At 41.8% G+C, this 27378-nt stretch overlaps 3 protein-coding genes across 5 annotated transcripts; all 3 read right to left on the minus strand.

Annotated features, from left to right (window-relative positions):
• Nucleotides 1-119: 119 nt before the first annotated feature.
• atp6v0a2a (ATPase H+ transporting V0 subunit a2a) lies at nt 120-14706 on the minus strand. Of its 3 annotated transcripts, none has more exons than XM_054756740.1 (20): nt 14133-14706; nt 12231-12309; nt 12069-12166; nt 11830-11967; nt 11112-11188; nt 10908-11034; nt 9610-9692; nt 9442-9535; nt 9167-9379; nt 7337-7487; nt 6953-7092; nt 6718-6875; nt 5383-5473; nt 5191-5309; nt 4899-5109; nt 4135-4254; nt 3943-4062; nt 2902-3019; nt 2628-2799; nt 120-1367 (listed from the first exon to the last, which is right to left on the minus strand). In XM_054756740.1, the coding sequence occupies exons 1-20, from the start codon at nt 14241-14243 to the stop codon at nt 1265-1267; spliced, it is 2523 nt and encodes an 840-aa protein (XP_054612715.1). In that variant the 5' UTR covers nt 14244-14706; the 3' UTR covers nt 120-1264. The 3 variants fall into 3 exon arrangements, with proteins under 3 accessions (XP_054612715.1, XP_054612714.1, XP_054612716.1); XM_054756739.1 differs by having other exon boundaries at nt 123-1367; nt 11112-11209; XM_054756741.1 differs by lacking the exons at nt 120-1367; nt 2628-2799 and having other exon boundaries at nt 3906-4062; nt 11112-11209.
• A 721-nt stretch (nt 14707-15427) lies between these two features.
• On the minus strand, nt 15428-18334 carry nfkbil1 (nuclear factor of kappa light polypeptide gene enhancer in B-cells inhibitor-like 1). The gene is made up of 4 exons (XM_054757255.1): nt 17973-18334; nt 16856-16968; nt 16391-16505; nt 15428-16299 (listed from the first exon to the last, which is right to left on the minus strand). Exons 1-4 carry the CDS (start codon nt 18244-18246, stop codon nt 15707-15709), a joined length of 1095 nt encoding a protein of 364 aa, XP_054613230.1. The 5' UTR covers nt 18247-18334; the 3' UTR covers nt 15428-15706.
• Nucleotides 18335-23126: 4792 nt separating this feature from the next.
• LOC129170190 (apelin receptor B-like) lies at nt 23127-25670 on the minus strand. The gene has a single exon (XM_054757476.1). The coding sequence runs from the start codon at nt 25589-25591 to the stop codon at nt 24521-24523; it is 1071 nt and encodes a 356-aa protein (XP_054613451.1). The 5' UTR covers nt 25592-25670; the 3' UTR covers nt 23127-24520.
• Between the last annotated feature and the right edge of the window lie 1708 nt (nt 25671-27378).

Raw genomic sequence — 27378 nt, forward strand, 5'->3', positions numbered from 1 at the left:
GGGTACACACCGGACTCGTCGCCAACCAATCGCAGGGCACATATAGACAGACAACCATTGACACTCACATTCATACCTATGGGCAATAGAGTCGCCAATTAACCTATAACATCCATATTTTTGGAATTGGAGGAAAGCACAGTACCCGGAGAAAACCCATGCACGGGGAGAACATGCAAATTCCACACAGAGATGCCCAAACGGAGATTTGAACCCACATCTTCCAGATCTCCTGACTGTGTAGCCAACATGCTAACCACTGTGCCTATCCTAGCAGACTTTGGGTGAGACCTGAACTGGTCACTATTCAATGACAGGACACAAATAGAACAAACAACTATTCACACTCACTTTCAAGCCTACAATTTAGAGTCTCCAATCTGCCTAACATGCATCGTTTTGGGAATATGAGAGGAAGTATCTGGAGAGAACCCACGCATGAGAACATGCAAACTCCACACAAGATAGACACAAGAAACCCAGATCTCCCGACTGTGAAGATGTGATAAACACTAGGCCACCACGCAGCAGGAGCTAAATGTCACATGTAAAAACGCAAGAGCACTATAATAATAAATTAAAACACGTTCTGTATTTGCTTGCGAAGGCTTTATTCAACACATCAAAATGGTAAAATATTGGACTCTTGTACAGAGAGTTGTTTTTAAAAAATAAATAGCATGATTAATCATAACAAATACAATAAGCAGTGGCAGCTATGGGTCTGCAGAATATAGGGGCAGAGTTACACTTAAATAAATGAATTTCCATAATAATAAGCAAACGGCTAACTAATTATTGGAATTTTGGCATCATCACAATCATACACAAGGAGACCCTTTATACAATCATTTCTGAAAAGTGCTTTTTTGCCATTTTTGACAGAGAATTGGAGAAGTAAATCTTTATGGCACTATGTCAGGATACTTTGCTAACTTTACATTGTGCTATGTGGCAGTCGGTTCTAATACAGTGTAACTAGTTTACGCAGCACAATGCAAGTTAACTCACCCGTGTGCCTCGAACTGCAGTGTTAAATCATCGACAGATGTGCACACAGAGAGGTCTGCTGGCTGGAGAAGTAAGGTAGTAAGCACAGCAGATAAGATTTGCTTTTTGTATTTTCAAAATGGTCGAAAAAAACAACAACACTTTGCTACGAGAGTGACTTCTCATCGTCTTGAGGCTTCAAGGTGAGAATTGTCCCCAGTATGCAGCATCCTTCCCAGTTAAAAGGCCGTGGCGTCTGCCGGTATTCGACACTTCAGAGGAGGCCGTCTTGCTCAAAAACCGATGGCAAGAGGGAGAAGTCAAAGGGTACAAACTTGATGCCTGTGCCGTGGTAGAATTTGTTCTGAAACTCCACCCTGAAATCAAACATTTACACTTGCATTTTAATCTTAAAACAGGAGAAATAAATCAAATGATGCTTTAGAAAAGCAAAAAAGGGGCAATGTTGACATTTTTTTGTAGATTCTTTATCAAAGTTTAAAAGCCTTCGGGTTAAACGATGGGAATATAACGCAGCATGTGAGACAAAATCGAGTGTACTACTTAGTTGCAACCAAGTTTCATCTGAAGTACGGTAGATCCTCCGCTTATTTGCAGTTTGGCATTTACACCCCCACAAATTCACAGATTTCTTGTCTCTGCTTTAAATTGTAAATCTTTTGTTTGCCGCTATCTGCCGGGGAAAAGAGTGCTGCAGCCATGAATGCGGCAGAGGACGCTCACAAGTAAATCCACTCAACACTTTCCAGCAGGAAGATACTTTGGCAAGACGCAATGTTGTGTAAATAGGGATGGGAAGAGATAAGATTTTTACGATACTGATTTCATTCAATTCTGCTTAACGATTCGATTCTTTATTGATTCTCATTTGGAACAAAGGAGAACAAACAGGTCGATTAGCGTCAACTTATCCTTACAAACCCAACAGTGAGGTCTTCAGAGGCCTGCAGCCTCCTCGTTAGGGTACCAGAGGTTCCCCAGAAAAAAATATTTGTCAGCCAATCACAAGTACAGTCAAGTCCAATGGAACTGTGCATTGTGCAATTCTACAAACATCAACTACAGTATAAAGAATTAACAATTCTTTTGCAGATACTGTAGTATCGGCAAATAGGCCTACAGTATATGCTTTTTCAGGAAGGATACACAATCCTTCTGGACTTATGGTGTCTCCAGCTGTGGAGAACACCCTCTCCAAAGGGGTGGAGGACGCCTGCATGCACGGATTGAAAATGTGGCATTCGTTTTCGATTCCCATCCCTACGTGTAACTGTACGGTTCAATAGTACAATATTGTATACTAATACAAAATCATTATTCCATAATGTCTAAAATGCATTCAGCAACTTTGAGATGCATATTGCTGGGCTTCGAGTAGGGCTTTTTATGGGTGCGTCCATTATTTGCAATTCTTTGTGGGGGTCTGCTGTAGTTTGCAATCTAAAAATAGAACAACTTGACATCGGCTATGGCAGGATTATTCTGCTCCATACGACACTGGTACGGAAACAGGAGTTCAAGACATTCAGAGATAACAACAGCCACCCCTAAATGTACGATTTTTACTTGTGGACATCAACATCTGTTGTATTATTTATACTGTGGCAGAGACTCACCAGTGGAGGCGGAGAGCGTGGAGGAACGCCGACAAACCTTCCATGACCAGCAGGATGGACACAGTGAGTAGCGCAAAGGCGCCAAACATGGGCACTAAAAACACCACGCCGACTCTCGTTGTGATCTTGAGGCCAAGTCGCATCACCATGTCCCACAGTACCTCTGACAGCTCTACACAACCAATACAGATAAGCAAACATGAGAAACATGAAGCACTCCATATCCGTCTCAAAAATTGTGCCTTGATGGATTTACTGTGGTGATGGCACTTACGCGCATGCGCCAAGCTGAGAGCCCAGAGTCGCAGGTAGGACGCCGTGTTGGAGATGCAGCCCAGGCAATACTCGATGGTGTGGATGGCCTGGTGCAGGAGCACGTCCGCAAAGTCAAACTGGAGAAGAAATAAAACATAACTAACCATGTCATGAAAACTCGCAACTTCACTTTTGCATAATAGGAGACCTTTAAAGGAAAACTGCACTACAATTTTGCCCATCATCCACAATCCTTACGTAAGACATGAATTTCTCTTTTTTGGGCATTCTAAAGGTGTAAAAACTTAAAAAAAGAGGCAACACATTACTGCACGTAATGGGACACACCTATGAGACCTCCAAAAACCTCCATCAAGGTTTTATGGTTTTATATCCATGCTGTAACCATGTAGTAACAGGTACATGCATGATAACATGTAATACTTACAGTATTTTGGTCCTTTTAAGAATTACCCAAACTTCCTAAGTTCATTGATTTTACATAGCAACGTAGAAAGGAACGCCGACACCTAGCATGAACTTTTCCAAACTCAAAAACAAAAACACAGCAGCAGTAGCGGCAGCTCCAATATGTAGCGTTACCTTTCAGTAGTGGTTTAGGCATTGTGCGCACGGTGCTGACGTGCTGCGGGCGAGTGTGTGGTGAAGCTAGTCGCTCGCCGGCTAGTGGCTAGCCGGTGTGGCGTGACAAGGTGTCAATACGCCAGTAAAGTAGTTCTTCAGCGTAACAATATTAATAATAATAATAATAATACTAACAATGCTGCTGTAGCTTGGTTACGTCACATTATATGTAAATGAAGCGTTGTTGGCGCTTTTTTCAGAAGGCTTTATAGGCGGAATAGGTGATTCCCATTACGTGCATTCTTAGCTGTGTCTTTTTAGCTGTTTTTATATCTTTAGAGCGCACTGAAAAGCGAAAGACATATGTGCTCATGTCCCACATAAGGATCGTGGATGATGGGCAAAATGTTGAATTTTTACATACATTCCAATACATACGTTTTATAGCCAAATAGGTCACTGGTGTCTCTCTGACCTCTTTGGCCGTCTGAGCATCTCTGTGGGTCATCTCATCAAGCCCCTCTTCCTCATCATCCTCATAGGACGGCGCTGCTGAACTGTCATCCTCGCTAGCGCGCCTCACCCTCTCATAGCCCTGCGAGTTTCAAAATCACTGTGCGGAAAACTCAAGATGCTGCTGCAATACTGTACGGTGGACTAGACTTACTCTGCGCCTGCGCAGGCCTTTGCCTCCACGATGCATCCAGTACATGAAAACAGGCTTCCCTAAAAGCAAGACGGGAGCACACAGCAGGGCGACCACGAGAAGGAACATTTGTAGACCCGTCTGTGAAGGAAATAAACAAGAGCACTAAAATATAATAAAACAACCAGAAAGAGAAGTGGTTTTGTTGCAAGTCAGAGAAAGAGCTTTATTTTCTTTAAGATAATGCTAATGCAACACTCTAATTTGTAATATTACATAGTTGATATTGCTATACAGTATTTATCATTTGTTGAGTTATTTTGCACTATTAACTTTATTAGTGACATCACAACCAATCAGTGGTGTTGCAAAGAATGATTGACATGTGGAGTGCCCAATGACTGCATTAGTAGCTACTGTAAGAAGACGAGCCAAAGACAGTCAAACAGACTTAAAACAGCAATGCAAGCCAGGGCACAGTTGAACTTTTGGACGTTTTGCCCAAAAAGCGGACAAACGAGGACATCCCTCTAGGGCACATGTGAAACTCGTGCCATGGAGGGCTGAGACACTGCATGTTTTCTCTCCAACCAGTTTCTACACCAGGTGATTTATTTGAAGAGCTCGCTTTCTCAAGTTGAAGGAGGTGTTGACCATTAAAATCACCTGCTTTCGTGACCGGCTGGAAAGAAAACCTGCACTTTCTTGGCCCTCCATGGCATGACTTTGACACCCCTGCTCTAGGGTATAACCAGGCGTAAAAGCGCACCCGGAGCTGACAATACCTGTCCCGGGTACAGAGGAGTGATGTCCTTGCCCTGCATGACGAACATGTTGATGAAGTGGATGAGGATGCTGGGAGCGTGGCTGGAGTCCCGCGCACTGAAGGCTAGCCACTTGTAGAGTATCATGAAGACCAGATAGCCGAAGAGACAGAGCAGGAAGAGCAGCTCGGGCAGGAAGAGCAGATAAACGTCGTATTTCTGTTGGAAGTGCCTGGTGGGGAAACCAGAGGGCAACAATTAAGACTAGCAAAGCAAAAATAATGATAATAAAAAAATAGCTGCAGTGACTCACAGGTGATTGAAGACGCTCAGAACAACACCGAAGCTCATGTGGATGACACCGATGACCACTGACATCTTCATTTTGTACGAGTTGAGGAAGGACAGCCGGTTGACTGCCATGCTCCATATCTTTGCCAATAATCAAAATACAGTGGGCGATACAAGACATCATTTGGACTGTGTCTTGAGCGGATTTACTCACAGGATCGATGCCAAAGGGGTATGGGCCAGCGAACACTCCGCTGACGTTGGGGTCTAACGTGAGCAAAGCATTTGTTTGAAGAGTTTTGTTCCTGGAATGTACAACACGGGTTACATCAATTAAGGTCAAAGCTCATAAATGTACATATGTATAAAATATAGATAACTAGGTATGCTAAGGGGGGAAATTCTGGTAAGTTTCCAGAGGCTGTAGGAAAACATTCTATGGGACGTTTAGCAGGGGAGTCGTGTGAATATATTATTATACTTATTATTAATGTTCACATATAATTTGAATATTATTGTACTCAATTTTGAGAAATTAGCTCACAATTTCAGGTAATTGATGCAAACAAATATGAAAACCTTAAGATATGCTTGTAAACGAGTACACAAGTAAACAGAAATCATGTTTAAAAAATACATGTGCAATAATAATATATAACAATAATATAATATGAATTTGGATACTGTATATTAATATAAATGTTATGTTAGTAATATCTTAAGAGGTTAATATAAAATATATATTAATATATTAACATATTAATAGAAAGATGAAACCCAATGGTTGTTCAATTTGATTTGATATTAGAAAATAGTTTAAAAAAAATCATAACTACAAAAACAAAAATCTATGTAAAAATTCAAATAATTTTCTCCAAATTTCTAAGTACCTTTTCTTGCCTGAGACAAAATGCAATAATGTTGAATGAAATTAACACATTTTCTATGATAAAGTACGAAAATATACTGCTCAAAAAATAAAGGGAACGCTACAATAACACAATCTAGATCTGAATGAATGAATGAATCTGAATACTTTGTTCTTTACATTGTTGAATGTGCTGACAACAAAATCACACAAAAATGATCAATGGAAATCAAATTAATTATTATTATCATTATTATTATTATTATTGCTACTTTTGGGGGTGCCTTGGTGTCCACCTGTTGTACATTCCATTTGCACAACAGCATATCAAATTGATTGTCAGTCTGTGTTGCTTCCTAAGTGGACAGTTTGATTTCACAGAAGGCGCGATGAACCATCAGGGGGTGCGTGAGAAGCAGGGAGTGCTTTCAGTCTTACTGCAGACCTGCCAACGTGTACGAATTTATCGTAATCAACATGTAATTTGACTCTTGAATATGCTTGTGTGCTTCACAGCTCTCTGTTTTGTTGCATTTTCCTGGTTTCAGTTTTGAGTTCAGTCTGTACAGTACAGATAAATGGATATTATCAGTTTCTCAATAGTATTCAAAATAGGGGCGGCGTCTCCTAAGGGGGGCATGACAGAAAATAATTGAGAACCACTGCTATGGAGGAACGTACGTCCAACGCTGACTGGTGAACATTGCCTTGACGCTCCAGCCCGAGCCGAAAATGTTGAGCGATTTGGAGAAGCAATCGTTGTAAATGAGGCCAGTGTAGATGGAGAAGAGCCCCATCATGAGGATGATGTAACGCCCGTTGAAGAAGGTCGCCCATATCTGCAGAGAGACGCATAATGCCTGCTATAACAACATTTATAATGATTCAAGTGTGCGGGGTAGAAGGACACTCGCACCTCGTTACTGGAACGTTTCCTCGTCTGCTTCTTTTCCGTCAGCACCATCCAGAGTGCGAAGAGGCTCATGACCATGCCGTGGCCGAGGTCCCCGAACATGACAGCGAACAGGAAGGGGAAGGTGATGATGGTGTAAGGTGCTGTTGGATTTTAAAAAAGCATGTCATTTACATGCTTTTCCCTTCTGAATAGGGTTAACATAAATGCTCCACTTAACGCCTCCATTCAATTCACCGCTGTCTCCTACACTCGCACGTGCGTGGTCACCCATTGAGCATGTCTGGAATGCTCTGGATTGACGTATGTGGTATTTGAGGCAAATGGTGTTCAGGCCAGATACTAACTGGTTCTTGGTGTGTTAAGATGATTTTGTGTGATGCTTACCTGGGCTCACCTCGCGATAATCCCCCACCCCGTAGGCCTCCACAATGCTCTGAAATCCTGATGTGAACTTGTTGGTTCTGACTAGAGTGGGAGGGGTGTCAGCAGTCGGGATGCGGTTCACAAACGATGGAACGGTTGCGTCACCTTTTCTCTAGCAGTAGAGGAAGAACAGCAACCGTAAAAACATGAAAATGTATATGAGGGATTTTTGAAAACAATACAGTCGTCCCTCGCTACATCGCGGTTGGAACATCACTCCCTCGCTCTATCATGGTTTTTGAAAATGAATACATGTCCGCTGTTTTGTGGTTTGCTATGGACAAGTTATATGTATTATTCTGGTCACTAGACATCAGTTACATGACATCGTGAAAAAAAAGTTCTCCTCCCATTCCGTGTGGAAGTGGTATGTTAGGGTTCTTCTTTCCCTCTTCGTTTGAAACCCTTTCTTAATTTAGCATAAACAGATTGAAGGCTAAGTAGTTAGCTTGGTAGCATGCTATGTTTAAAGCAGCGGCCGTCTCTTGTGTCCCTGCAGTGATCCCGTAGCCTGCGCATTACAGTTGAGCAATGAGCAAAGAATAATAGGAGTGTAAAGGTGACTAAAGGCGTGTTATTTCATGCCTACAGGTCTCTAATAATGGTAAAATATTATTTAGAAAGTCGTAAACAGGTTTTCTATGCTCTAACTATGAAAACACGATCAAAAGTGTAACACAGGGGTGGTCAAACTACAGAGAAATAACCCGGAAATACTCTGAAGTTGACATTGTGTGTCAATGCAGACGTCAGCTCATGTGCATATACACTTCCTTGATTGACTTTTAGCAACATTGTGTGTGGAATACGTTGTTTACGTTTAATGGGGTGTAACGTTTTGTCGGAGTTTGGTCAAAGTACATGTTTTGGATGCAGCAAAATGCGTTTGGTGCACAATGAGGTGATACTTCGGGAATCACAGCAGCTGAAATGTAAGTTCCAGCGTTTTTTTTAATTATTTATTTCATTCTTTGTTGCAAAATGAATGCGCAAACGGGCTGAAATTGACATCAGATCGTGTTTTATACACATCAGGCACCAAGAAAGTATTTGATCGTGCAGCGCTTAAATACCACCTCTCCCTACTGGGACAAAGAAAGTGAATGACTGACAGGAGGGTTCACTCACTCCGTTCATTGTGTTATAGAACCAACGCGCTCAGGTGTTGAGAGTAATGCACAGAGTGAAACCTCTTGTCATCCAGCCTGTTTAGTGGCGAGACAGGAGGAAAACAAACACGTATGCACATGTCAACATATCGATCACTTTTCCAAAAACTTCCGTTTCTGGGTCACGTGATTGTTGTTAGCAAATGAGGCGTTGTTAAGTGGTTTTTGCTTGTTGTTCAGTGGAGAATAAACGCTTTATACCACTTATCCTGTCTCTTTCTCAATCACATCCCCACATTTGGTGACCCTCGATGTGAGCAATGTGTCGACCGGCAACGGCAACAACAGCGCGGGCATACCTGAGGCCTGTGCTGTCTATGGCCACCGTATGGCAACAAAGCACACGCCCAGTTTTGACCGCAACGAATAACACAAGACGTGACAAAGTATTTCCACGTAGTGGCGGTGCTGGACCTCCACTTTCTCTCATATTGTACAAACGGTACGATGCTAAATCTTTGTGGTTTTGAAACCGTGACTTTTTCATACCACGCTATACCTTGAAACCGGTAACCAGCTCGTGTCTAACTGACTCCTACTTTGCGGACATTTCTGTGTCACGATCAAGTCTAGAACCAATTAACCGCGATAAAGGAGGGACAACTGTATACACATTGCTTACCGAGCCGTCTTCTAGCGCCCTCCGCAGGTTGGCCAGGTCACTGACAGGACACCACACTTCAGCGATCAAACATTTGTTGGTGACATCAAAGCTGCAGAGGTTGAGGATGTGGTAGATGGCCTTCATCTTTTTCACCTGCACGACCCAACTATACGCCGACTCTGAGGCCTTCTGCAGGACCTGCTTCAGGTAGTCCTCGGTGCGATGAAGAACCTGCAGGAACGCGTTGGTAACTCGCTTGATGAAGATGACTACGAAGACGTGAGCAGTCTTACATTGTTGAGGTCTTGAATGCGCGTCCTTAAGCTGTCCAACATGTCCGCCCGCTCCTCGTCATTCTCGGGGTGGGGATAAAGGTGGCAATGGTAACTGAGGACGATAACGACGACACGACATGAGCAAAAGTTGAACCATGAGGAGGCTGACCTGCGGGAGGAACCTACCAATCGCAGATTTTCTGAACTTTCTGGCCAATCTGGTCTCCCCAGAATGAGATTAAGAAGACGACATTCTTGCTTATCTCACCCTGCAACCACACATTAATACACCATTAGTCAAGTTACCACTACGTTTATCTACTAATGTTCCAATTAACGCCTTTTATTCAATTAATCACACAGTCGCCAGGTCAAAAACATTGCCATTAACAGCTGTGGCTGTAGGCAACCTTCTGGTGTAGTTTTTATTAACTCCACAAGACGGGAGTACAGTAATCCCTCGTTTAACATAGTTAATTGGTTCCAGACCCAATCGTGCTAAGTGAATTTCCACCAAGCAGGATTCCTAATTTGTAAATTTAATATTTTTGTAGTTACAGCATAGAAAACCTGTTTATGAGCATTTAAATATAGTTTTTAACATTATTAGAGCCCCCTAGACATGAACTAACACCCCTATAATCACCTTTACATTCGTATTACCGAATATTGTAGACATAATAAGAGTAAATAAGCCATTTAAGACTTGTGCTCGTGTGTTGCTATTAATGTGCTCCCTAGGGTAGCTGAGTGGCAGGTGAACAGGAAGCGACTGAGGTTCAGAGTCGAGTTTTAGCTTGGCGTTGGTTACGGCCGCAACAGTAAGGTGTGTTTTTATTTGGGATTATTGTGCTTAATGTGAGATCATTCAAACCTGCAGTAAAAGTCAGGGTTTTTTTTTCCCGGCGATCAAGTCTGGCGCTTGTGTGTCTCACCAAACATCTCACCAATTTGCTTCTATATGTATATTTTTGACTAATAATAAGCTATATTCAGCCACAAAACAATATGATTTATTAATAAATATATTTTTGAAAACTCATGATAAAGTGAAGCCGCGAAATTTAAACCGCAAAGTGGCGAGGAACGACTGTAGCTGCATTTTAAGTATCATGAGTGGTACATTAATGCCTCTGAGCTGTCTTTGGACATTAAAACTATTTAATGCATCCAATAGTAAATCTAATCTAAAGATTTTAGGGGATAAAATAGCATCTGATTCGTCAACAGAGTGAAAATGTGACAGGAAACCCATTTGGAAAAATCTGCAGCGGAGGTTGTACTACAAATGGGAGTTCAAACTAAATTTCACAAAAAGCGGCATCTCGCCCAAGGAAGTCAAAGATTTTCTTCCTGTCACTCACAGGTACATATTTCTATTATTTCTGTGCATTTCTGTGCACAAATTAAAATGCTGGAGGCCTAGTTTTTGCTACATTACACACACAAATCATTTAAAAGTAAAGCACGCTCCTTCATCTCACCGTATCGAGATCAGCGAGGTTCTCGTCTACTTCTGTGTAGCTGAGGATTGTGTAGCCCTTACACACCCTCCACAACATGCGCTCGAAGGCCTCAACTTTGACCCGCTGGATTAGACCCGAAATAAATCTACAAAAAGAGAAGTAGAAGTCGACATTTAAAGTACACCTCGTATTGCTTGTATTGTGTACATAATGACAGCTCACCCAAGCTTGGCTCCAAGTCTTTGCATACCGGTGCACCCCGTCACCGAGTCCGTCTCCATGGTGGGGAACTCTTCATACTGGGGACCAAGAGCCTCATGCTAATTATGGAAAGGGACAATGTATCATTCCTGACAGCTTTTCTTTAAGCTACAAAGCTCACACCAAGGAATGTGTTTATTCTACAGCAGTGGTGTCTAAATCTTTCCACTTAGGGCGGCATACTAAAAATTTTGTATACCGGGCAGCACTTTGATATTATATTTGTATTTGTTTTGATCTGGTCTGGTCTCCTACAAAAGCTAATAACCACTGGGGTCTCTAATTGGCACCAGGTCAAAAAACATTGGCATTAACAGCTGTGGCTAAATTAACTCCATAAGATGGCATTTAAAGTATCATGAGTGGTCAGCATCCAGCAGCTTTACCTACCTCTGCATGCGCTTAAAAATGTGGCTACTCAACTGTTTGTGTGAAACTCATGTATGCTGTGCTGTTGTTTACAATGAACTCATCAGCAGGATTAGTGCTGGCTGAGCAGTTTGCGCCTTACTGCAATATTGGTTCTGTTGCTGCTGTGTTGTGCAACATATTTGTTCATAAATGACCATGTGGTGAAAGAGAGCTATGCTTTCCCATCCCGATTGCAAACTGTGCATAAGTGTTTTTTGTGTCTGTGTGATAAGCGGGCCACGCTAAAGCTAAGCAATGACACACTCACTCTTGAGCGGCTGTGTATGAAGGTGCGTGTGATCTTCAGCATGTGCGTGTACTCGATGAGCTCCAGGAGGTTCCTCTGCAGCTTCTCTTTGTTCCTTGCTACCTCGCTGAGCTCCATCTCCAGCCTCTGGAGCTGCTCCTGAACATAAGAACACATTCAACACCACAATGAAGAATGGAAAACGTTCTCATTGATATTTGAAGGTGCTGACTGGATGGTTGTCCACTGTCCAAACGCACCATGATCTCCAGCACTTGTCTGGGTGGAGGAGCAAGTGGGCTCTCATCCTCCTCAGGTATAGCTATATGAGCCTTCTGGATCTCCCTCAGAAGGTAACCTAGTCACAAAAGTCATTTAGGTTTGTTTCTTTGCTGTGTAGCCTCAAGGTATCCATGCCTTACCTAGGATCCTCTCCATCTCCTCACATCTCTTAATCTCGCTGACAAAGCGGCGCTGGAATGAGCTGACACTTGGATTGAGCTGAAAGGGGAGTCAGGTCAGGAGGTGGCAGGTTATCAGTCAACATGGTCCACAGTCATCGTTTTACTGCACACTCAGCAAAACAAGTGCAATTACACACATTATTCTCTAACCCACCAAATAGATCCAATACCGGAACTTCATCACAACATCTGTCTTTATCGATGCAAACACCTCAAAATGTTTTAAGTTTTTTCTTTTAAATAAGTAAATTAAAATAATATAACTCTCAAAGCTGCTTTGGCTTTAGGTGTGTGTGTTTCTACGTCATTAAGATGTTGAAATAATCATGTGAATATTGCCTAATAATACATATTAAACAATTTAAAATGTATCATATAAATCCAAGCTACTATTAGTATTATTAAAATTATTATTATTTCAGCTGTGGCATCCTCATTTCCCCACATGACATTAAAGAAATGATTTAAAAATGTTGACTACTTTTAACAATTTTGACTATGAAACTAGCTAGCGTACAACATAGTAATTGTGCTTTCCGGCGTGCACGGTTACGGGTATTGTGTACATACAGTATGTTTAAAACAGTGACTCTTTTACATTTATGTACGATGTATGTAATTTACAGTGCAGTAATCCCTCGTTTATCACGATTAATTGGTTCCAAACCCGATCGTGATAACTGAATCTCCACGAAGTAGGACTAGAAATTGAATATTTCGCATAGAAAACCTGTTTACGACCTTCTTAATACGGGTTTTAACATTATTAGAGCCCGCTAGACATGAAATAACACCCCCTACAGTCACCTTCACACTCATATTACCCAATGTAGTACATATAATCAAAGAAAATACAGCAATTTCAGACATAAATAAAACCCATGCTCATGTATGTGTGTTGCAAAACATGTGTTCCAAACATGTGGACAGGAAGTGACGTTGGGGGTTCGGATTACAGCCGCAACAGAAGCCCGTGTTATTATTATGAAGACTATTATGTCATCATTATTGTGCCTTTTGTGAGATAATTCAAACCTGCAACAGAAGCCTGTTGTTCCAGCGATCAAATCAGGAGCTTATGTTTCACCTACTGACACCTAGTGACCAGTGTAGACTACTGCATCTTGAATGCATCTTCCTTATATTGCCTTATATTCATATTTTAGTTCATTTAGACATTTATTTGCTTGAAAATGTTTCATTTAGGCAAAAAAAAAAGTTAAATTTGCTTCAATATGCATACTTTTCTTAAAACTAATAGGCCGTATTCAACCACGAAACAGCAGGAGTTATTTATTAATATATTTTTGAAAAACAGCGGTAGAGTGAAGCCGCAAAATTCAAAACACAATGTGGTGAGGGACGGCTGTATAGTATATACGTATGTGAGCATGTGCTATATATAGATATACTTGTTTACACCTCTTGACAAATTGCACATTTCAACGCTGCACCTTTACATTTGTGCTGGTTACACAATATTGATACATAATTATTGATAAAACATAATTTACAAAGGAGGTTTGTGTTTATTTTTATTGTATTTTATTTACATTTTATATTCTTATTGATACTATACTGTCTGCTAATGTGGCTGCTGCCTGCAAAGGTTCATTAAAGTATCTCTCTAAAATCAGCAGATGCACAAAGGGACACATCGTGGTCATCTACAACCATGCATGTTTAGGTGTCTTTGTAAAAAGTAGGATTTTTGATACAGCTTTTGGGTTATGCAGGTGTGCCTAATGCTAGCCAGACAAGAGACGTTTGTGGATAATAATGTTAGTATTTTTGTTAGGATAACAACAAAGTACGCATGCATGTTAGCTGAAAAGAGAATGATGTTGGCTGTGTACTTACATCTCGAAACTCGACCAAGCCCAGTTCGCCGAGTTCACTGATGCAGTCATATTCCGACCCGGACTGCAGGAACAGCTGGGCCAAACACATCTCCTCACTCCGAAACACCATCTTTAAATGTTAAATCTGTCTCTTGGTCGTATCTTGAACCCCGATCTGTTTATTTCCTGCAGAACGTCACGGAGCGCTGCAGCCCTTCGCCAATTAGCATGAGGATTAATTATGACTAATGATTTGGGATTATCCTGCACTTCATTCTGGCTTCGGTTGCATTCGCGTTGCTCCTTTTCAAAACAGCTCACCGTTTAAACGGGACGATAGCAAAGACAAAAGCCTTGCTTGGGCATCTTCTGCATGGAGACAAGCTCTCGCCACCTTTTTAAACACCTGTCATGACGCCGTTAAAACACGCTTCAGTGCTAGCCTACTGTGAACGACAACGGCGATTAAAAAAAAAGATAAATAATCCAATGGATGGTCAAATTAGGGGTTCCATGCACGTTGAAAACACCACAGTGCGAGCAAGATGCGCGGGCCTTTCTTTTAGTCCGGCAATTGACACAGATTGAGACTAGCTCCGGGTTGCCAGATATGACGAATACCCCTCGGACGTCAACACGAACAAGAAACACTTGAAGCTAGATTTTGCAATCAGTCAGCAAAAATGCATTGTCATTATGCATGACGCTGTAGTGGTTCTATTTCAACAACAGTTAACACGTTTGTAAACATTAATATATTTTCAGAGATTTGGTGGGTTCTTCAAAAACCTGGCAACCATCACTGAAAGCAGCCCTACCGTTTCTCTCCTTTGTGTGACAAAACCATACCTGTCAAACCCTGCGTTTTCCCCGTGAAACTTTTTTATTTTGCCTTTCTTACCCCTCGCTCTCACGTTCAGATAGTTTCTCGTAAATTTAACCTTTATAAACCAAAACGATTAATTTAATTAAAATCATCTCCGGTACTGCAGGTGACTATATCCACGCTTGGGACACGGGAAAAATCCTCATATTTCACCAGGTATGGCCAGGCCTTTGTCTACTTTGATTTGAGGGGTTCATTTTAAGTTAAAACAACAATCATTTACACCTCGAATGGCATTTAAATGTAACAGAGATCACAGTACCTGGTTAAAGCTGGATCTGGTGTCCTGGCCCAACCCAGTTTATTGATGGAAGCGCTCTTTCTCCTGTAGAAACATCTTCCATGTTCAGAAGAATACCTAGACTAAGAGGAGACTACCATACAACAAGACTGTAAAAAAAAAAACATGTGACAATGTTTGTGTGGGCGTCATGTTATCTGATTTAATCTTGAATACCCTCAGACATGAAGATACAGCAATGGATCACAGTAAATTCAGCAGAAGACCACACATAAACAGAAAACCTAAACCGTAATAATTTAAAGTTTTAAAAAATCCCTCTTTCACAAAGTTGTTTATTACTGTGGTTTTAGTTATTAATATTTTGCCCCCCTAAATAAGATCTCAGCATGATACTACCATCACAATAACAATAAACTGTTAAATTCCACAGTTCTTTAGTGTATGTCTACCTAATGAAGAGACTTCACGTCCTCAGACCCTGAGCCAGCCTGTTGAGTTCCTGCGATAGAGCAGTCACTGTATCAAGGATCCTCTGCTTGTCCTTTTCCTCGAGCCTTGCCTCGCACCTCTGTGCAAATTTATCGGGATGCCACAGCGTCTGTTGCTTCCGTAGTGCCTTCCGAAAGCCCACAGCATCCTTGCGGTCCACGCCGTGCAGCATCACGTCCGCCATCTCCTGAACGGTGCCGCGTGGAGCCGGCCAGGGGATGTCGCCGTAGCTGAGCAGCTTGGCTTCCCTGTCGTCAGCCGCCGCGGCGTTGAAGGTGGCCGCACACATCTGATCATAGCGGCGTTTCTTGCCCTGACGGGTCTCTTCTTCTTTGCGTGTGGCACGTGCCAAATACTCCTCGTGTTCTTTCTGGAGCCTCTGATGCAGCTCCTTGTAGCTCTGCTCCTCTCCTTCTCGCTTGCTCTTCTTCTTCTTCCAGCCAGACGATGACGATGCCGCCATTCTCTGAGCTTCTGCGTGCTTCTTAGAGAAATATTCTCTTCTAATACGGTCAGCCCAATCCCCATAGTCCTCTTCTTCGTCATCAACAGGAAGGAAGTCGTCCGCTGTGAAGCCAACAAAAAAAAAAACCCACCATTGCTACTTTTACAATGACCTAAACAGACAGCTAGAAAATTAAATAAGAGTTTATTTTACCGTCATAAACTCCAAATGTTTCACAGAACTCGTCCTCACATTCGCCAAATAGCTTTTCCATCCAGTCTCGTTCCGGATCATCCTCTGACCGGGTGCTTGTGCTTGCGGCAGTCTTCTGTAACAAATCACGTAATGCATATACAGTAATTATGATGGAGTGTTCAAAGGATGGTGGAGCGGGGGCTCACTGTGCTAATTGTACACTGTTTTTTTTATTTTGTAAAAAGGTTAAAAAATAATGTGATACATATTTAAAGAGAAAGCGCTTTATTATTGGTTATTATTATTGGTAGTTACAGACCATTTGTCTAATGATTATACAACTTTTTGGATATCGGTATTACATGTATGCTACCATGACTTCCAAGGCATTTTGACCCTAACCCGTACAGGATGCTCTATAAATTTCATTTACACTAAGTCATGTGAAATATTTGAACACCCCATTTTGTGGTTGATGTCTACCTCTGAGTGTTTGGTCCAGTTCAGGAGGTCCTGGGGCGTCACTCCAGCAATGTTAGAGGCGTTCATGGCCTCCGGACAACTCTTTCTGAGAGGCACAACCAAGTCGTCATATGCTGGATGAAGAAATCAATCATTAGCTTTTTTAAATATTCACTTTTGGAGTACAGACCATTTTGCAATGTGAGCCAAGTGGTGCAGTGACCCATCATATCCAGCAGATAGAGCTGCAGTAGGAATGTGGGGTAGGTGGCAGACACTATAGCTGTCTCTCAAATGAAATACTTCCATCAGTACAATTCAGTGTGTATACTATGTACACTGCATACGTAGTTCCTGAGGGTGCGAATTCTGATCCTGAGAGTAGTGCTGTCCCAAATTCATTATGGTCGATGCGCACTTCCCGGAAATGACAATTTAAAATCTGTTTCCTCTTCTTCTCGCCTTTTTAATTGTGAATTGCACCCACTCAACTTAGTCCTCCCTTCCGCTACAGAGCCAAGATGGCGACCATACCTACACTTAGCATTTTGAGAAGACTGAGAAATACACTGAGAAGTATGGCAAAGTGACTCAACACGCCCCAAATGGTGAGTTAGCAGTGATGGACCCTAACCACCCTCAATCGTTGCCAACTTGGCTACGTAGTGGAAGAGGAGGAACTAACTCCAGTGGTTGCAATTCACAATCAAAAAGGAGAGATGATTATGTGAAAACAGATAAATATTGGGATGGTCATTTCCAGTAAGTGTGCATCGATTTGGCTTTGGGACGGCGCTACACTGTCAAAATTTAAGCCCTGAGGATCCAAGGAAACACTGTACAGTACATAGTATACGGTACTTACTTAAGTGCAAGTTCGCGATTTGGAACACATGTTTACTGCCACCCAGACGACTGGAGTGGAATAGTATTAAACGGCTTTCACACAAACCAGCAAGACATGTTTAGGATTCTTATAAATAATGAATTCCATATTTACATAAAAATATTTTGGTGCATCAAACTGAAGTCTAGTCAAGCCACAACATAAGCCACTGCCACCCACATGTACTCAAAATACACCACAACACATCCCATAGATAACATAACATGTAAATCTATTCATTGTCTTCCTCACCCGTTTTCCCGTGTTTCAGGGACCTGTTTACAGCGACGTGTAGTGCCGTATCTCCCTTCCTATCCCTCCGGAGCACATCAGCTCCATGTTCGAGGAGCAGCCGCAGCATGGCGTCGTCCCCCAGGCTACACGCCAGATGCAGCGGGCTCCTCTGTCTCTTGCCCTGGGTAAAGTTCACGTCCAAGTCCTGGTGCTTCCGCAGGTAGGACTTGAGTTTGAGCAAGCTGCCCTCTTCCACGTACTTCCACAGCCGTTTCTGGTCGTGGGTCAGCATGTCAAGGAGTGTCGTCGGTTTACTGTGGGTGAAATTGAGGTTTGTTTTAGTCCAGAGGGCCTTAGCATTCTTAGCTAACAATGACGTAGGTCCGTTTACATTTACGTTCCGGAACTACAGGAAGAACACAAATATTCCTGTTGTGGCGTCATTGTACCACTAGATGTCAGCATTCACTTAGAAAAATAGGCGTTAGCTCATTTGAATAGGATCAGTGCGACGTTATTAAAATGTTTGAGTTTGTTGCCACTTAAACGCTGTTATTACGCCATCAAGGTGCGACACAAGGTTTGTTCTCTTTTGTTGAACCATAAAATTTCCCAAAAATACTAATACAGTACTAGTACTATACATTAATACAAAGCCATAACAAATCATACAATAAAATAAAGGGACAATTGAAAATGGAAAGCCAAATGTAATTATTAACGTCGTTTCTGTCAACATCTTTACTGCAGTATCTGTTGATTTATCATATCTTTACTTATTCGAACTCACGCTCTACATTTTTACTTATTTATCTTTACGTTATCATCTTTATTTCTTTGTTTTCCTTTAACATTGCACAAGCTATAGGCTGTCAGTTTATTTACTCATATTACCTTATGAGTATTTTAGTATTTCAACACCCTTTCCTTTTTTTCTTTCCTTCATTACTGCATAAGTGGTCTATCCATTGGCCACACATTCTCTATTTTTTTTTTTTTTTACCTTAAATTAGAAAAAGGTGACAAACACAGAAAGAGAACAAACTTTAAATGCCAAGGGTCGACATACAAAACAATATGGTGGGAATTCATTACCAGTAATAGATATGGAGAAAGGAGTAAATGGGGATTAAATACACCGTGTGCACAATTATTAGACAAGTCAGTATTTTCACCATATTCTAATTTTAATGCATATTTTCCCACCTTGAATAAACTTGAATGCCCATTGAGTTTAAGCATACCAGGTGATGTGCACGTGTGTACTGAGGGAGGGTGTGGCCTTGAAAAACCCTTTACTAGGTGCGCACAATAATGAGGCAGCTTCTTTTCTTCTGGCATAATGGGCCAGAAAAGAAATTTAACAGACTCTGAAAAGTCCAAAACTGGAAAACATCCGTCGTAGGCACTCTTGAAATTGCTAAGATTTTAGGACGTGACCACATAACCATTAAATGGTTTGTTACAAGCGCACAAAAGGGTTGCAAGAAACGTGTTGAGAGAAAAACATGCAAATGAACTAACAAATATTTGGGAAAAATCTAACGTGAAGCTCCCAGGAACCCATTATCCTCCAGTGCTGCCATATTCCAGAACTGTAATCTACCTGGAGTGTCCAGAAGTACGGTACATGGTGTGCAGTGCTCAGAGACATGGCCAAGGAGCTCCACTCCCAATTCAGACGCCAGCAAGGTGGAGGTGGGGTACTGGTAAGGGCTGGAATTATTAGAAGATGAGCTTGTTGGGCCTTTTCAGTTTGAAGATGGAATCAAACTCAACTCCCAAACCTACTGCCACTTTTTTTTTTCCACACAGTGGTACAGGAAAAAAGTGTGCATCTTTCAAGAAGGCCATGATTTTTATGCAGGACAATGCTCCATCTCATGCATCCAAGGACTGCACTGCCTGGCTAGCTAGTAAAGGCCTTCAAAAGGTCTTTAAAAATAACGGCATGACCTCCTTTCTCACCTGACCTAAACCCTATTTGTGGACCCTTAAACGTAAGATTTCCAGTGAAGAAAAAAGGTACGCCTCCCTGAACAGTATCTGGGAGGCTTTGGTTGCTGCTGCACAAAAAGTTGATGGTCAAATGATCAAGAAACTGACAGACTCCATGGAAATGGCGAAAACATGGAACAAAGGTGAACCTTCCCAGGAGTGGCCGGCCAACCAAAATGACCCCAAGAGTGCAGCGACGACTCATCCGAGAGGTCATAAAAGACCCCACAACAACATCCAAAGAGCTGCAGGCCTCACTTGCCTCAGTTGTTGTCAGCGTTCATGACTCCACCATAAGAAAGACACTGCACAAAAACTGTCTGCATGGCAGAGTTCCAAGACGAAAACCACTGCTGAACAAAATGAACATTAAGACTGGTCACAATTTTGCCAGAAAACATTTTGATGATCCCCAAGACCTTTGGGAAAATACTCTGTGGTCTGATAAGACAAAAGTTTAACTTTTTGCAGGGTGTGTGTCCCGTTACATCTGGCGTAAAAGTAACACAGCATTTCAGAAAAAGAACATTATACCAACAGTAAAATATGGTGGTGGTAGTGTGATGGCCTGAGGCTGTTTTGCTGCGTCAGGAGCTGGAAGACTTGCTGTGATAAACGGAACCATGAATTCTGCTGTCTACTAAAAAATCCTGAAGGAGAATGTCCGGCCATCTGTTCGTGACCTCAAGCTGAAACCAACTTGGGCTGCAGCAGGACAATGATCCAAAACACACCAGCAAGTCCACCTCTGAATGGATGAAGAAAAACAAAATGGAGTGGCCTAGTCAAAGTCCTGAAAGGAATCCTATTGAGATGCTGTGGCATGACCTTAAAAAGGCAGTTCATGCTGGAAAACCCTCCAATGTGGCTGAATTACAATAATTTTGCAAAGATGAGTGGGCCAAAATTTCTCCACAACCCTGTAAGCGACTCATTGCAAGTTATCGCTTGATTGCAGTTGTTGCTGCCAAGGGTGGCCCAACGGGTTATTAGGTATAGGGGGCAATCACTTTTTCCATACTGCGGCATGTAGGTTGGGATTTTTTCTCCCTTAATAATAAATAGTTTCATTTAAAAATTTCATTTTATGTTTAGTTGTGTTGTCATTGGCTGATAGCTACATTAGTTTGATGATCTGAAACATTTAAGTGTGACAAACATGAAAAAAGTAAGAAATCAGAAAGGGGGCAAACACTTTTTCACACCACTGTATGTGCTTATTAGGCTACACTGTGCTTGTCTATCATTGGCTTTACCTGCAAGTCATCACATTAAGCAGGCATGCAGCTGAGCCTCTTCAGGCCTGCTGCAGGTCACAGAGCGTCCTTTTAGTTCCAAAAGGAAAAGACAGGATGCGGGAGGAGAGATGAAGAAGGGCCACTTTGTGCAGTCTAGCTGACTTATACTGGGCCGCTTCACAATAAGGCCAAGATCCGGAGCATCTTCCACCACCACCACCCTCGGAAACGACGTGTCTCCACTAACGATCGCGGCCTTGTGTGAATGCCTTTGAAAGGGAGGGAGAAAGAGACGTCTCATTTGTCACTTCAGGTGTTTTCTCTCTCTTGCACGTCTGCTGCTGAAATCCAGATTCATAATTTGGGTTTAAAAAACAAGACGCAAAGGCACTTAAATGTACGACGCATTAAAAAGACAGGATATCCCTGATCAGGAACCGCCCTTATGTCTTTCCTGTTTGACCTCCTGGCTCCTGTAAAGTCTGCTCAGGGGAACTGCAAGAAAAAGATTCAGTCCCTTCCCGCCAAAATCTGCGTCCTCACCATGCCAGCCTGCTTCTCCTCCATTGTTGGAAAAGTGTGCAGTCTTCCTGTTTGTCTATTTTCTCTGTGTGACCTGCTTTATTGACTTTGGATTTATGACAGGAGGACACGCGCTTGCAGCACACAGCACATCCTGATTTAAAAGCAAACAATAGCATGGCCACGCATTAATATGGTTATTCATGACTGGCAACCACAGAAACTATCACACTTTAGTTTCTATAGTAGGCAAGCAAAGGAAAGAGTGCTTATTACAATACAGACTGGTTTGGAGCTTTAATATCTTAATATAGAAAGATTTTATTGTAATTTAATAATGTATTATGTTTGGAAAATGATGTGATATTGTAACATAACCCATGAATGCAACAACTTTGATTTATACTGCTTTATATTAATATTTAAATTAATTGCCATGATAGTGTTTATCTGGGGAAAAGGGCCCAGGAAGAACAACAGAAAAACGAAAAAAAAAAAAGAAGTTATCTATTGTAAATAACAAGATTCATTTGTCATTGTTACAGTCAACATTAAAACTAAATTACATAAAATTAAATATTTTTTTAAGTTGTCTGAAGATTAATCGCAGTATCTTGATGGTTTTTGTTATGCAAAGTGTAGATATTTAGCAGGAAAAGCTAAGGGTGCTCGTATTTGCTCTCGACATTTAACACACTCTTACTAAGGAACGGTGGGCAGCTTCCGTTTGATTGAATTTAATGTTTTATTTGTAATCTGTTTCGTTTAGATTTATTTTATTGTTTTTTTATTTTAATTTGTTTTTTCTGTTCCTTTAATTAATTTGAATTTGTTTAACTTAATGTAATTACACAAATGTAATGATTTACTTTAATTTAATTTCATGGTTTCTGCATCCTGTTATGGAATTATTGATACAAGTGGAAAAATATTATCCCTATAAAATCAATCTGCGTTCCATGACTTGTTTTGGCAGTAGGGGAGTGAAAACATTTGTGCAAAGTGCATCAAAGAGGCTAAATTACAGCTGTACAGTGTGCACACAACTTGAAATGTTTTTTTTTTTTGTAATGTAAGCAAGTAATGTGAGCACGCAAGCGTCATGAAACATGAGTGAAAACAACCTATGGTGATTATGTTACCCTGAAGGCTATATAGCTTTGATGCAGAAAGGTCAGAGACACTTTGGCGGCGTCTTTTTGTGAAATATAACTGCTTCAGCAATAAACGCTGATGACCCCTGAGGGAATACACTTAACTTGTACAGAAACGGAAAGTTATCCTATTGACAGTTTTTTGTATTAGATATATGTTTAAATTTTACTTTATTTCTTCATATTTCTGTATTTTTCAAATGTTTTACATTCATAATAATACTTTTTAGCAAACAAATATTGCTGCAATCAGTATTTAAAAAGTGCATGACGCAAAACCCTATTTGTTGTTTTTTGCAATTTTGCTATTTCGAAGACGTCACTTATGTTTTTTATTTTATTTTTTTTTTTACTTTTTCCCCTGTTTTTTTTGGCTATGTTTATTGCATTTGTCACTATTGGCATTTAGTAATAGTGTATGTTTTGTATTTGTAGTTAATATATGAATAGTTATCACCAGGGGGAAAACTAACACACTAGCACAGGTGGACATCTTCCCCGAAACCAATTAAAGGAGGGTGGGTATCAAACCTGCAACTCTCTAGTCACAGGCCACAAGCTTCTACAATTGTGACCAGCCTTTGTGGCCATCTGAGCTGCATTGTGTCATCACGATGCAGTTGCGCCGATTCAGACATAAACAGTCAAGTCGACTCCTCTAGAAAGAAACTAGTCGACCCGGATTAGGCCGGTTGGGACCTTCTGTCTCCCTGCTGTTGCTGATTATGTCCTTCTAAGAAGCTCAATACCGTCCACATTCATTCATCAGTGTAATTTAGACACTAAATTGGACTCCATTGGAGAGAGAATCTTTGCTATGAGCATGCGTGGGGTGGAAACAGAAGTCCCAACATGCATTTCCTGCAGACTTTAATGTTGAACCCCTTCGCAACACAATGGCAGGACCACCGCCTCTCCTCAGCAATGCGTCCACAGGAAGAAGCAAACATTCACTGCAGGAGAAAATACATTCTAATCAGAGAGAGAGGAAAAAATAGAAGCTATCACAACAAGTAACACATCCACACCAGAGAAAATCTTTGTTTTTTTCAGTTTTTTATTACAAATCATAGACACAGAAGTACAAATCCTCAACATGTCATATTTACAAAATGCTTGTTGTGTAAGGAGAAAAATTCCCCCCCCCCCACACACACATACACATAAACATCAACACTGTCAAAGTAGTCGCCTTTTAATTGGCTAGTCTGAAAACATTTGTCAGCTGCCATCTGTCTGTCTGGACCCCCTGTCTCCCTCCTTGCGTCCCGAGACCCCCGTCTCTGCTTACAACACTTATCATAGCCCAGCACCTCACACACACACACACACACACACACACACACACACACACATGCAGAAACAGAACGGGTGTCACACCTCAAGTGCTGAACAAATAAAAACAAGAGGTAAAAAAAAGTCAGACATTTCATTTGGTCAAAAAAAAAAAAAAGAAAAGAAAAAGAACCCGGCAAATTCAAGGGCGTGCTGTCCTTTTTTGGAGTTCTATTCCAACACAGTCTTACTTCATGATTGGTCTCTTCTGGAACGTTCTCCAAAGCTAAAGCACCCTCAAATCACAAGCCTGTCTTGAGCAGTCCGCAGAGCAGCATGCCACAAACCTGATGTCAAGTCCTTAAGGTGTGCCAGATCGCTAGACCTTGGTGGCGAGAGACTGGGCCTCTGTCTTCTGTGAGGACAAGGAGCCGGCGGGGCTGGCGTGCAAGGACTTCTTGAGGTGGAGCAGGCAGAGGCACTGCGACCTGAAGCGCAGGTCGAAGAAAGCATAGAGGAAGGGGTTGAGGCAGCTGTTGACGTAGGCCAGGCAGGTGGCGTATGGGTGGGCCAGAAGGAGGAAGCGCAGGAAGGCGCAGGTGGCCGGGAAGAGGTCAAGGTAGGAGAGGGCGTCGGCGCTCTTCACCACGTGGAAGGGAATCCAGCAGGCGGCGAAGACCACCACCAGTGTGGTGATGATCTTCAGCAGTCTCCTCTTTCGCTGGTCCTCCTTGCGCAGGGTATTGAAGTGCCGTGTGACGGTGCAGCCGATGAAGCCGTAGCACACCATCATGGCCAGGAAGGGCAGCAGGAAGCCCAGTGTGGACGAAGAGATGCTCAGCCCGGCGATCCACAGGTTCTCCTGCTGCTTGTTGCTCACCACCAAGCCGAAGTCCATGGCGCAGGAGGTGCGGTTGCTGGTCAGGTCGTGCTTGGTGGTGCGGAAGATGAGGGTAGGCGCGGCAAGGAGGCCTGAAAGCATCCAGATAGTGGTGAGGGATGCACGCATGTGTCCGCGGGTGCGAAGCTGTGTGCTGGACAAGGAATGCACGATGGCCAGGTAGCGGTCGAAGCTCATGCAGGTGAGGCAGAAGACGCTGGCGTACATGTTGAGCAGCACCACGTAGCTGCTGATCTTGCACAGGGCCACCCCAAAGGGCCAGTGGTAGCCCATGGCCGTGTAAACGGCCCACAGGGGCAGCGTCACCACGAAGGTGAGGTCGGCCAGTGCCAGGTTCCCAATGTAGACATCGGCCGCACGCCGCTTGCCCTGCGCTCGCCACACAGTGAAGATGACCACGCCGTTTCCCGACAGGCCCAGGATGAAGATGAGCATATAGAGCACGGGGATGACCGAGTAGGACGGCGTCCACTCGGAGTAGTCGCACATGGTGGAGTTTTCCGTCTCGTCGTAGTCGTAGTACTCGTAAGGACTCTCTGTAGGATCCATGTCTGCTTGTCAATGCTCTCTCAGCGGATGACAACACTCGCAGTGTGTTGCTACTTGTGTGATCTGCCCGGGCTTATATACAACACCCCACACCACCGCCCCCAGCCCCGCCAACCCTCACAGGATACTCCCCCCCCAACAGTCCCTCCCACTCGTTCAGTGTAAACACACCTACTTCACTACACTATCAAACATTTTACTCACTTCTTTGCTAAATTCTGTTATTTTTATCTAATTAAAAAAAAATGGACATACCATATACGTAGGCTAGAAGTTCTTTTTAGTATTATATAATTATTAATGATTATTATGGTGATGACTGCAGGGCAAAAATGGAGGTCACACACATTAATATGCATTTTATGACATTTTAAATCTTATTTTACCATACCATGCATGCATAAACATTACTCTAATATAGAGATATGGAAGCATAAACATTGAATATGTTTTTTTCTTTATTAACGTATTTATATATATATATTTGTTAAATTCATGAGTTACTCTAGTGACAACAATCCAGCATTTTGTTACAATGTGTATACTTAATTTGATTATGACGAATCTTTATATTATTTTGTATATTATTTGATATTATTTACACTTTCAAAAAAAACATAATGAAATTAAATTTATTTTTTCATATAGCATTTAATTACACAAAAACTTTGTTTTATGTATATCTTTGTTAAATTAACTAAAAAAAATACTTTGCCTTTTAATTGTATTTATTTATTTAATTTTTATATTATTTTCATGATGATATGGTAAAGGCATACCATGTATTTTATTCATTTATTTATTCATGTTTTTTCCCCTCATCTTTGGCATATTTATAGTAAGAACAATTAAACTTAGTTTGCGGAAAATGTATTGTCATCTGCTATTGCATTTTCACTACTATATATACTAGTATAGAATATAATTTTTTTTATATTTTTGTATAATCTTTAAACTATATGAATGCTGATTTCATTGAATTTGCCATTTTTCAGAATGTTATTAAACACATGTACAACCAATTACAATCTATTATGTGTTGGACTCATGGAGCCTTCATTTTCATGCTGAAATGAAGCAAGAGAATGAAAGATTTATCTAAACAGCGAACTGGAAGTTTTGTTTTTTGCCCCGAGGCCATGAAAGTTCATAGTTTGCAGAGCAGTCTGACACAAGGCAAGCCTGGGCATGACAAGTTTCACCAGCAGGTACATTTCAATATAAATTGAAGAGTCGTTGTGGTACTTGAGCACTCTGCTGACGGCCAAATAGGTTCTACTTCTAGCATCCAAGTGCTCCCTCCCTTTGCGTGGACTTGCTCCAACATGCAGGACCACAAACCACCACGGCACCTCTAATAAATTACAACAATAGCGTTCATTAATTATGTAAACATGTCTGACAGCAGCCTCGTGGCTAACATATTATACACTGACTTAAAAGCCTCATGATTCAATATTCATTTGCAACAAATAACAAAGAACCACACAAATTTCGCATATATTGCTTCCTTTATGGACTACTACTACTACTACTTAGTCCCAGGTGGGTCGGCTCAGTCCACAACATGCCCCGTCCGTCAGCATAGCGGCAACAGTGGCGCCGGGCCACCGACCTTTAGACACAACTAGTGTATCACTCAACAATCTCCATCCCTAACCGCTGATCCCTTCCTCCACCGCGCCATTCCCGCTCCAGTCATCTTCCTCTCATTATGAAGCCTTTACTCCATTCTCCTCTGCTCTTACCGCCGTTGACACTCTTGTGACTATTTTTAGAACTAGAAA

This window comes from Dunckerocampus dactyliophorus, chromosome 17, assembly GCF_027744805.1.
Source record: "Dunckerocampus dactyliophorus isolate RoL2022-P2 chromosome 17, RoL_Ddac_1.1, whole genome shotgun sequence".
In the NCBI taxonomy this organism is placed as follows: domain Eukaryota; kingdom Metazoa; phylum Chordata; class Actinopteri; order Syngnathiformes; family Syngnathidae; genus Dunckerocampus; species Dunckerocampus dactyliophorus.

Coding starts and splice junctions, on each gene's coding strand:
- atp6v0a2a (XM_054756739.1), bottom strand. CDS start 14,243: ATGGTGTTTCGGAGTGAGGAGATGTGTTTGGCCCAGCTGTTCCTGCAG. Junction 11,210..11,829: donor TCATACACAGCCGCTCAAGA/GTGAGTGTGTCA, acceptor TTCCATAATTAG/CATGAGGCTCTTGGTCCCCA. Junction 1,368..2,627: donor CACGCTCTCCGCCTCCACTG/GTGAGTCTCTGC, acceptor GTTTGATTTCAG/GGTGGAGTTTCAGAACAAAT.
- nfkbil1 (XM_054757255.1), bottom strand. CDS start 18,246: ATGCTGACCCACGACCAGAAACGGCTGTGGAAGTACGTGGAAGAGGGC. Junction 16,506..16,855: donor ACTGGACCAAACACTCAGAG/GTAGACATCAAC, acceptor GATTTGTTACAG/AAGACTGCCGCAAGCACAAG. Junction 16,300..16,390: donor AACATTTGGAGTTTATGACG/GTAAAATAAACT, acceptor TTGGCTTCACAG/CGGACGACTTCCTTCCTGTT.
- LOC129170190 (XM_054757476.1), bottom strand. CDS start 25,591: ATGGATCCTACAGAGAGTCCTTACGAGTACTACGACTACGACGAGACG.